Here is a 12,251-nt window from a genome sequence, read left to right as displayed (position 1 = left end):
GGTCTCCAGAACGAATTAATCAAATTCCCATAGAAACCTATGGTAAATCGATAATCGGTTAACGAACAATTCGGATAACGAACTAAGTCTTGGAACGGATTATGTTCGTTAACCGATCACCCACTGTACTGTATTATAATTTGACTGACTTAAAATCAGAAAAAAGTTTTCATTTACAGGACAATAAAACAATGGCTTATTGACAATAGTAGTAGTTAGTCAGTATGAGCTGCACTGACCATCTCCCCTGACCTTAAAAATAACACCTTCCTCTCAAATTTCACACAAATAGAATGTTAATGATATAAGTTGAGAAAATTTACAGTGAGTTTCTGATATTTAATATGTTTATTTTTGTGTTTTTGAATCAAATTACAATAAAATAAAAAAAAAAAAAAAACAAACTTTCAGCACATCATGAGTATTTTACTTCATTAGAAAGAAGACAAAATGCAGAAATTATACATATAATCATAGTTTTTGATGTAATGATGAAAGTTTCAGTTTTAGACTAAAAACTGGTTTGTTTTTATGTGCCATAACTTAGTTTTTAATGCGACCTCTAGATAATGTTATCACCCATCCAGTTTTCACCAAGACAGTCCGGGAATTAACTCACTGTTTGGGTGAACTATTAATTTTGTCCAGGAATTTTATAGAAATTGTGAAATTACGATGAAACAAAGTTCTTGCAAATATTTTTACAAATTTACACTATTTTAACAGTGAAAGAACTCACACTCACTGAAACTCATCTGTAATTCTGCCACGTTAGTCTGTTTATGCCAATGTGTGGCATGTAACCTGTCGACCTTTTTTTTTTCTTTTTTTTGCATGTATGATCGTACACATCTCCAACATCCAATAGAGCTAAGTCATCTGTAGCTGTTCTTTCTTAATTTAAGGTTACTTACATTACTCCTATGCAAGTCTCTAGCCCCTAACTATAACTGATTTAGAACCGGCATTTCAATAATGGCATGCATGTTATTCTTTGCATTGTAAAATGACATTGTGCATGTGTCAGGAACTTCTGTTCAAACAAACCTGACCTGCTGTCTGGGACAGCGATTTTAAAAAGATGGCAACACTACCTCTAGATAAAGACATATAACTTCACTTAACCAGCATTCCAGTTCTTACCATAAGGAAATATCTGATTTCATGGTTTACCCCAAATAGACCAACATGTTGGACAATCCAAAATATTTAGTAACACATATACCTATATAGAAACACATAAGAGTGCAAAATTTCCTGAATGTACTGCTGTGCGTCAATCCCTTGCACCACTGCCAGAGATGACAAATTATACAAGAGCCACTGCTTACAAGCTGGCTTCCCAGACCAGCACATTGGCAGTGGCAATAGTGTGCTATTCAACAATACAAGCAGGATTGAAAAATTTACTAATACTTCTCTACATTCTAACATGATAGTTTGCTCCCAAAAATAACTAGGATTTGTTGCTAAAAACAATATTCTACCAGTCCATTTGATATCCGTTGTATGGAGGTGTTCAAATGTCAAAAACATTATACAGGAGCAGTGCATAAGAACTGCTGACTGAGTTTGAGAAAAGTCACATCATCAAGAAAAGTAGGATGGCCATTCACTGAATTGCCTACCATTAGGTCATTCTGATTGTAAGGAAATGTTGGAAACAATAGATATATGAGGACACATACACAGTGGTCAGGCTTTGGGCATCACAGACAGACCATCAGGAGAGATTGTCTAATTGTAAGATAAGTATGAACAGCTATAAAGCAACTACAACAGTACACTTGTGCAACATCCAGAGACAGATGGAAGCCTCATTACAGAACCCTGTCACTTTCCATATCATTGGCACACAACTAACAGAGGCAAATTTGTACATACAGAAACCATTACACATTCTGTCATTAGCACTCAGAAGATTGTTTACTTAACAACTAGTTTTGTCAGATCAGATTAATTTTACATTTTAGTCGCAGTTTAACCAGCATGCCAGTAACCCTAGGGTTTCTAGAATCAGAAGAAACTGAGGACCACATTCTTAGCTCCTGTGCAAAGATCACACAAACTGACTATAAGCAACACCATAAAACATTTGCTAAAATGATCCACTAGAACACCTGCCAAAATAATCTTGTGCCAACTATAAAAAACTGGTGGGATCATAACAACGAAAAAGTCATAAAAAACTCCAAAGTTAAGATTCAATGAGACTTCAGAATACAAATGGCCCATGAAAACTTTACCATAACAGGACACTCTTGAGTTGAAGAAAAATGAACAAGATAACAAAATATCAAAATCTAAAAATTGAAATTAAAAAGTTATGGCACAAACCAGTAGTTGTGGCACCAGTGATTATCAGCACAATGGGTGCTGTTCCAAAACACCTACACCAGCACTTAGAAAATCTAAAAATTGGAAAAATTTTCATCAGTCAACTACAAAAAGCCACACTACTTGGGTTTGGACATATACTACACAAATACATTACTATATCTTAGATTCTTGGGAAGAAATCTGATGTGTAAAATGGCCAACAAAGCGATACAACCAATAGCTGAGAAACAGAATAATAATAATATATACTATTATAGACTATTTATATGTAATTTTTATGGAAATATTTACATATGATTTAGAACCTAAACAAACTTGTTTAATATGATTAATCAATATAGAATCATTTAGATTATAATTTAAATAATAAATATATAAGTTTAATGCAAATAAAATTTATAAAGAACTGTACTACTTACCAGTAAGGATTATTGAATGATAATACAAAAACTGCATTTGTATGTCCTTCTAAACAATTAAGTAATTTGCCAGTTTCTGTATTCCAGATCTTACATGTTCTGTCATAACTTCCAGTGATGAATCTAAAAAATTTTTAATCATATCACATATAAAAATTTTTTCTCTATTTCTAAAATAATGGTAAAGATATTTGAGAAAAAAGGTATTGGAAAGAAAGTTTAATTTATAACAATAAGGAAAAATTAAAATCTGTCATAAGAAAGTTAAATGAAAAAGTATTTATTTTATTATAAATCACAATGGTAAGTTCTATAATTGCAACAAAGAATTTCTCTTTTAAATGATAAGTAATTAAAAATTAAGAAGTATTAATAAGATACAACAAATATTTACACAAAAGTTTTAGTCTTAAAGTCTTGGGCTAGAATAAGTTTATGAACAGAATCATAAATAAAAATGAATGTTTTCAACTAAAAATGATGGAAGAGTAATTTAGAAACTAATGTCAGTAAAGCATGCAACTATAAAAATGTATCAAAGTATAATAAAGCATTTTACACATGTCAAATTGCACACAAAGCAAGAAAATCTAATTATTATCTTTACCAAGAACTATAGTAGATAATTTGCATTATTTTAGAGCATTATATATATGAATGTACTATATTATTATCTATAGTTTAAATCTAGAAATATCAGAAAAAATTTTAAAAACTATTATTAAATTACAACTCTCATTATTTCCTTCTACTATTTTAAATTTATTAAAATATAATAAAAATATTTTAAATATTAATATAAAGTGCATCAAAATAATCTAAAAAAATGTTTCTTCAAATACATGGTAGTTACAATTAAACAGAAGCTCTGTAGAAAGAACTAATGGATCAAATACAACAAAATTTGGTGCACGTACTTTCCTGACCATAGAATTTTGATTTCATAAAGTTTAATTTCAAAATTTCCTAAATTGGCAGTAATATCACTACAATTTGTGTATTAAATACGTTGTCAAAAAATTCAGAAAATACATAGTAGTTGCAAAACAAAGGGCAATGCTTTGATTGCAATTAACTATAATGATCACAGATTCCAAGAGTTCTAACTCTCCATAGGCTATATTGTCTTATATGGAAATTTTTACACATGTCAAATTGCACACATGGAAATGTTCAAATATCCAATAAATTAGACTAACAGTTCTACTTTTTTTTGTGTTTTCTCTGCCTGTTCCAAAGCATGCATTCAATTAACATTGAACTAAACAGCAGAACACAATTGACTTACATGCAGTTACCTCACAAATAGCAAAATTCTGTGTTTTACGACATCTAAGTTAGGGACATAACCCTGATAAATAAGGCACTTTAAGTATACCCATAATCTAAAATCATATAGTGGTCAAGTCTGGTAATTACAGTGGAAATGATTGACTAATCCCTAATAAATATAATATAAAAATTGTATATTCATAAAATTTCATATCTGCATTTTAGAAATTTCTTTAACAATATCAAAATTCACACGTAGGCATATCCTGTTGAATGTCTCCCTGGTTAATATTTTGTTGGTACTGTGTCCTTTTAATATCTAACTTTACAAAATGTACTCATTTCTCAATATCATATCAACAATGTTCATATATGAAAATATATATTTAGTTTGATACATTTTTAAGAAAATAATATGTAAGAAAAGACTTGAGTTACATTCCAAATAAAACTGGCATAATAACAAAATCATATGTAGCTGTTTTGAAAACTGCACCAAGTGTCAACAAAGAAAATATGATAAGAATACAATACCTATTGAGTATCAGTATATTTTGAAAGTTTCAAAACTATTTTGTACAAATTTAAATTCTTGAGTATTGCTAATACTGAAGGATGCCTCATGACATTATATCATCTTCTAAAATACAAAGCCTAAACACAGTTCTGTGACATCATTAACAGTAGTCAACCAATTTTAGAATTTACAGAAGTGTCAGAAACATTGTTAAAAATATATTGCAATTTATTCTTTATTTTTTAATCATAAATTTTTTTCTACATTTTTTCTAACAAATTCTCTTTATTGTAATATGTTATTTATTTAATAATAAACAGTCTGTGAAATTGGCCTTAAAATGAACTTGGCAAAAACGAAAGTCATGTACAATGATCTGGTAAACAGTCGACATTACAATAAACAGCATCACACTAGAAACAGTAGATGAATATAATACCTGGGACAAGTAATATCCAAATCGGGCTCACTACTTCCAGAAATCAACAGGAGGATCAAACTAGCATGATCTACATTCATACGAAATGCTGAAATTTTCAGGTCTAAAATGCCAATCCACCTAAGAAAAGAGCATTCAATCAATGCATACTACCAGTCATGACTTACAGATGTGAAACTTGGATACTAATGAAAGAAATAACAGTGAAACTCCAAGTTGCCCAAAGGTCAATGGAATGGATTTGGCAAAGAACCCAGGTAACTAATGTAATCCACAGAATTAAATCTCTCAAATGGCAATAAGCAGGACATCTGGCAAGGAGGACTGACAACAGATGGTCCACGAGAATCACAATGTGGTATCCACGGGGAATCAAAAGGCCCAAGGGATGTCCATACTTAAGATGGGACTATGACATAAGGAGACAAACATGGTGGAGAGTGTCAAACAATAGGCAAACATAGGCATAAATGGCAGTCGATTATGTAAGGGAGACTACATCATAACTTGAAATGGTAAAATAAGCTGAAGCTGATGATGATGAAGCAGTCTGTATTCTGTATGCATGCAGACTGCACATTATTGCATACAAAGCAACTATTTGTTATCAACTGTATTAATTGTTTGATATCCAATCCAATCCAAATTACACTTTATTTGTAATATGGCAATTGCCTGTTACAATGGGAGAAAACATATACTTAAATAATGTAACATATTACATCATATTATTACAATAATATTTTCCTTCTAATTATTTACAAAAGTTTTAACGTAATTGTATAAATTAACTATAAACCGAGTTGTTGCTCTATGGAATATATAGTACATTTCATCCACCAATCTGCACTAACTTAAACTTAACAAATCAAATTTCCTTTTTAATTCATAACTCTTTTCACATTGGCAAAACAAGTGATACTTTGAAAATTCCACATTATATAAATTATCAGCGTATGAGTAGAACTTATTATTTAACATTAATATTTCTGAATTTAGACGTATTTGAATGAAAAACCGTTTTATTACAAAAGGTAAATTCGATAGAATATAATTGTTAATATTTGGATAGTTCAATAATGTATCATACCAGTTTGGTATTAAGCGTGAATGGTTGTCCTCTATGTCGCGTGATAATAGGATGTCTAACATCTGTGCGTTAGTTGACTACACAAATCTTCACTTAGATTTGGTGAGAAGATAAATGGAGTAATTGAGAAACCAAAACTATTGATCACTTTTGAAAACTGAGCTATCCAATTCCTTTTAGAATTCTTCTGTACAGAAGGCTTATATAAGTGTTGGTACGATAATAAATGCTTTTATCATAAGAAAAAGAAACAAAGAAGTTTGGCTCGATTCAGGAAAACAAATCAAGAAGTGGACTGGAAGAAATATGNACTACTGGTCGGGGAATTTCCTACGGACTTATAAACAGTGTTGGTACGATAATAAATGTTTCTATCATAAGAAAAAGATACAAAGAAGTTTGGCTCGATTTGAGAAAACAAATAGAGAAGTGGACTGGAAGAAATACGTTGAAAATAAAAGAATTTACAATAATTTAATTAAAGCTAAAAAGAGGAGATATTTTGTTGAATTAAATAATAATCTGATAAGAACTAAAGACTCCAAAAAATTCTGGGGATTGTTTGATAGAAGATATTTTGTTGAATTAAATAACAATCTGATAAGAACTAAAGACTCCAAAAAATTCTGGGGATTGTTTGATATAAGAAATGATGTTTAAAAATTTTACATCCTAACACTTTTTATTACTTATATTGATATATAGACATTTCATTGAGTCTTAGTTATGTTTCAGGATTTTCCTGTTTAAAATAATAGGAAACAGACTTCTGGTTAACATTTTTACACAGAATGTTAAAAATTTTCAATAAATTACTGATATTAAACACAGAATTCATATATTTTAATCAAAATATTAATTTATATTGTTAATTTAACATTTTTCAAATTAGTTATTGACAAATTAAATATTAAAAACTAAAATGAATAAATAGAATGTAACAAAACTGTCAATATTCTAGAGACAGATTTTAAGATAAAAATAAACTTAAAATCCTCTATTTTTCAAATTCAGCTTCATTTTTTAGAACTGGCCTGCCAAAAAAATCATATCAGAAACCAATTTTAAACCTCCTATCAAAAAATACAATATCAATAACAATATCGAAATTGTCTTTTGAATATAGTACATGGAAATTGAACTTGTTTTCATGTAAGTATTCAGCTTCAAGTGTTTTCATTAGAAGTAAACATCTGCTTTTGCAGAGGATATTTTGAGTAGTTTTTGTAAATTATTGTTTAATTTTTAAAAAACAAAATTATTATCATCATCATTCAAAGTAAATTTTCATTGAAAAAAGCTTGCTTCTCAACTATTATTTTTACTGTAAAGCAGATGGACTCTGCAAAATCTTATAGTATATAAAGTTTTGTTTACATTTATTACAAAGGGCCTACTTAGACAACATATATTTACCTCAGTTAGTTTACAATCATAAAACAAGTAAAACAGAAAAGCCATTCTTGGGATGAGACTATGTCTTGGAGAGTGCGAGCAATGCATGTGCACTCGTGTCTGTTTGTAGAAACAGTTCTCAGCGTTTTGTATTTTATTTTGACCTGGTTCTCGGTCCCCTAACTAACTACAACTCTGGTTTATTTTATGTGCACATGATTTCGGCACCAAATACTCTATGCCAAATTGCAACTCCTGACATGTACTCCTTCATACCTCTAAGATGTGCAGCTGTTAACAGCAGCACAAGTTTAGAGATGCAATTTTATTTTTGACAAGACATAGTCGTGTCAAAAATAAAATTACTTTAAAAAGATGACAATGTTAATGTTAGTACCTTGGCTGGGAATTTAAAATGAACCTTTTATGGTTCATTTTAATGGTAGGCCAGTTCTTGAAAACAAAGTGGAATATGAAAAATGTTTATATACAATTTTAAGCTTATTTATGACCATAGAATCTATCCCTAAAATATTGGCATGGAGTTTTGTTACACTTTGTATATTAAACAATAATAAAAATTAATACTTACTTAGTACCATCTTTTTTAAAAGCAACATTTGTTAATGGAAGAATATGTGCTTTTAATACCTTAAACAAAAAAATTAAAATTAAATGAATTCATTTTTTTGCACTGTAAAATTTCAATTTAATTCTATAATCATAAAATGAAACTTCTTTCTCTACCAGAACATTAAAAAAAATTAAATTAATAATATGTTATGATATTTAGATTCAAATTAAGAAAATAATGATATATATGTATCTGTATAAATGTAGATAATTAAATTAGAAAAAAAAATTTAAATCTTTATTTGCTAATTAATATCACTGGAAATAAATCATTTTCTCCCTATAATAATTAGTTATTCAACATATTAATGAAATAAAAATAAAATTTACTTTAAACTTCAATTTCATAAAAATAAAATATGAGAAAAATAATGTGTTTATTTTTAATACAATAAATTTTTCTCTTTGTTCTCTCTATAATATTCTAAGCTTATCAGACAGGTTATGTTCATACTGCTGACAACAACAACAACAAAAACTAGCATTTTTACCATTCATCTTTATCTGTAAAATGTTTGCACTAGTTATTGTTGCATTTTTGTCTTAGTCCTTTGTCATTCAAAAGTTAGCCAAGATTCAACATTTGTCATTGTTGTAATGGTATTAGTCAATTAATGTGAACTTCTCACAATTCTCTTTGAACAAGATGGAGGTGTAAGATATATTATGTTTGAGTTGACAAAGATCCAGTCTACATTGCCATATACAACAAAAGTTTAATTCATGATTCCCATTACAATTATAAATAATCATGACAAACATTTAATACATAAACCCACAATGCCTTAATATATATTAAAACTACAGGAGACTAGAATAAGAGGGAGGGGGGAAGTACGGAAGGTGCCTGACTGATACTGTATACACAAGTCACAACCTACCAATGTAACAGACTGAAGAGCGGCGAAAGCCTGAAACGCGTATCTGTATGAATTAAAAGTGAATGATGAAATTATTTGCCAAATGTCGATAAATGCACCAAGTCGTGACATAGAATTAGAAGAAACAAGGAATTTCGTGTTAGTGAAAGATGGCTGACAGGATTTTTAAGAAAATGCATTTCACAATATTAAAATTAAAGGGGAAATTGTATCTGTTGATGAAAACACTACCAAGAGCTTTTCAGAAAAACTAGCCAAAATAATAAGAAAAGGTGTCTATGTTCCTGACCAGATTTTCAACACTGACAAAACAGATGTATACTGGAAAATTTTTATCACTTTTTTACATGTTTTTTGAATGAAATATAGTTATTTATTTCATCTTATATGGTCCTTTAATAACTTGGAACGTATCTCCCATTTTACTATAGGAAATGTATCTTTTTTTGCATGGCTTTTTTACATGAATTTTTGAGGAACGTATCTTCTGTATAAAAATACAGTTTGATGTATCATCTGATTTACATATTTTCATCCAAAGAAAGTATTTTGGTCAAATTATATGATTGAAGAATTTTCATGACAAAGTTACTTATTTTGTCTTGTGGGCACTAAGAGGACCTGTTTACCCTGAAAAAATTCCTGTTATCGCTTGTTCAGATTAGATCTTGTGACCTCCAGAGTGATAAGGCCAACATCAAAGGTTTACCATAAATTCAGATATTAACATATGAAAATTATGAATTTTCTTAATGTCCATTTTCTATTAGCAGCAGCGAAATGAATAATAAGTTCATATAATTACTCAGAAAGTCTATTTTGAAAATTTGTGCTTTCATTTTACAACAAACTTAAATGAAATAGATAGTGGTGCCTTGTACTTCAAATTTAATTCATTCCAGGAAACCATTCAAACTCTGAATCATTTGAAGTCCAAATCAATTTTTCCCATTAGAAATAATGGAAAGTGAATTAATCCATTTCCGGAACTAAACAATACCCATTTCCATAAACTTAAAACAGCAAATACACATAACGTAAGGTAAAATTAACACAATTAAATGACCTAATAATAAATTAAAACATGAAAACAATAAATAAAATACATAAATACTGTATAATAAAATGAAAATTGCATTTTCTGGTCACACACCATCAACTTTGGCTTATTAAACATGGCTGTCAGATCTGCCACATATGTGCCACTATCACACCACATGATAATTAACTTTTTCACCTCAACCATCAATATTACAACTTTCTTCTTAGGCTTCGTTACTTCCACAGACTTCTCTGATACCAGGATTAATAAATAAAGGTTATAATGGCTTGAACAGAAAGTTTTTGCATATTTTTAACAGCTTTCATTACTCAACATAGATGTGTCATTTAATTATAACAGTTGTGAAATTTAACACATTATTGCTCTGAGATTGTCTTCTTTATTCAGAATCTTATTTTATGCTTTGAGCACATTTTTAACTGCACATGAAACTTGAACTTCAAAGCATCATTCAAACTCCATGGCAAATTTTTGTTGAATTTAGCATTCAAACTTTAAATTGTTCAAAGTTAGTGTCATTTGAAGTATGAGATACCACTGTATAAGTAATTTGCATAATCAATTAATTTTTTAAATTTGCTGCATCTAAGCTTAATAATTCCTGAAGACTTAATTTGTTGAGATTTCCATTCCAGGAATAAAAAATTCCAGGAGATTTGATTATTTTTACTCTCAGCAAAATCAAAATGCTATCATCTATTCTTTAGTCTGTTTTAATATATAACCCAAAAGTTGATCTGCATGTCAAGTAAATTCAGAAAGAATAAGCATCAGTTTAGGAGTCCAAGAATTAAAAAATTTTTGCCAAATTCCGGAGTCTCCCAGCAAATCCAGGAGAGTTGGCAATACTAGCTTTATCTTAAAACTTATTAAAATAACAACTAAATCTCTAAAGAAATTTTATTAAATTTGCTACCTGTTTACATCCAAAATAATGATAATATATTATTCATTTTGAAAGAGAGATACATCTATAAATAAATACCTTATACTGAATAAATTTTTATGTTTTATTAATTAATAAATAAAAATATGAATATAAATTTTATTATATAAATTATGTTAAAACAACATAATTATTAGATATTATTTTAATAACAAAACTGTAATTATTACTGTTTGTTTATTACCTTATATAAATGATAAGTATGATATTTTCCTTCTAGTAATTTGCTTTTTAAATCTTTTAATTGTATTAAGAATAATAATAACAACATTATTTATATATAAACATACAATTACTAATTTTTCAAAATTACAAAGTAACTACATTTAAATCAATTCATCACTAAGAATTTATTACTAAGAACTGTTAACAATATTTATCAAATTTTTGGGCTGCAATTTAAAAAGAACTGTAGATCTATAAATTCCCAGTCATCCATCTGTCTGTTTGTCTTTCCTTAATCTTGAGAACAGAGTTAAATAGTTGAAAGCTGTGACCAGATGTGGAAATCTTAGGGGCAAGAGACCCTGATTAACTATATACAAATTTTCAATGCAAACCAGAAGTCATGTTATTTTAATTTAAAAATTTTCTCCTAAAAGGAGTTAGATAGATGACTTGCATCACTATTCTAACAGGAAAAGTATGATGTACAGGGGCAAGACATTACTAATTTGAGGTAGAGTTTTCATCATATATTTTAAATTAAGTAAATTAAAAATACAGTGGCGCCTCGTATAATGTACGCTTCGAACAATGGATGCTGTGAACAACAGACTTTCTGTTTGGCAGTTACGTGAGGCAAACAATGGACTTTCTGCGAACAAGTGCGAATGATGTTTCCACTCTTTTGCCATTGCCAATGACAATCTGCTATTTTTATAATATACAGGTATACCTCGCCTTACGTTGGTAATTGGTTCCAGGAAAACGACGTAAGTCGAAAAACGACGTAAGTCGAATTTACCTGTCTCCGAATCTACTTATCACTAGGAAAGCATTTTAAATAATATATGGTTAATAAAAATCTATTTTAAGCTTACAAACAAATAAATTTTAGTTTTTAATATAGTACAAAAAAAGTAATCTAAATTTACGAATGCGTGTACTGTAAATACAGTACATACTTGTATATATTTTAATATGATTTTATGTGCTTTAAACGTTTATCTAGTGATATTACGACTTCAATATTTGTGGCGGACAGACGTAAAGTCGAATAAAATGACTTAAACTTGATTTTTATTTTTCCATAT

General features: G+C 29.2%; 1 protein-coding gene across 2 annotated transcripts in view; it reads right to left on the bottom strand.

The window, feature by feature from the left end:
• The window catches only part of LOC111613728 (dynein assembly factor with WDR repeat domains 1-like), a 75,072-nt gene that overhangs the window by 46,212 nt on the left and 16,609 nt on the right, over positions 1-12,251 (bottom strand). For both annotated transcript variants that reach the window (XM_023355068.1, XM_023355067.1), the window contains exons 5-6: positions 8,065-8,123; positions 2,760-2,882 (exon numbers count right to left, since the gene is read on the bottom strand). In XM_023355068.1, the coding sequence (XP_023210836.1) occupies positions 2,760-2,882; positions 8,065-8,123 (182 nt within the window). The remainder of the gene's footprint in view (positions 1-2,759; positions 2,883-8,064; positions 8,124-12,251) is intronic.

This window comes from Centruroides sculpturatus, unplaced genomic scaffold (assembly GCF_000671375.1).
Source record: "Centruroides sculpturatus isolate CEXI.00-Female unplaced genomic scaffold, Cexi_2.0 scaffold1975, whole genome shotgun sequence".
Classification (NCBI taxonomy): domain Eukaryota; kingdom Metazoa; phylum Arthropoda; class Arachnida; order Scorpiones; family Buthidae; genus Centruroides; species Centruroides sculpturatus.
This window is presented reverse-complemented; position numbering and strand designations above follow the sequence as displayed.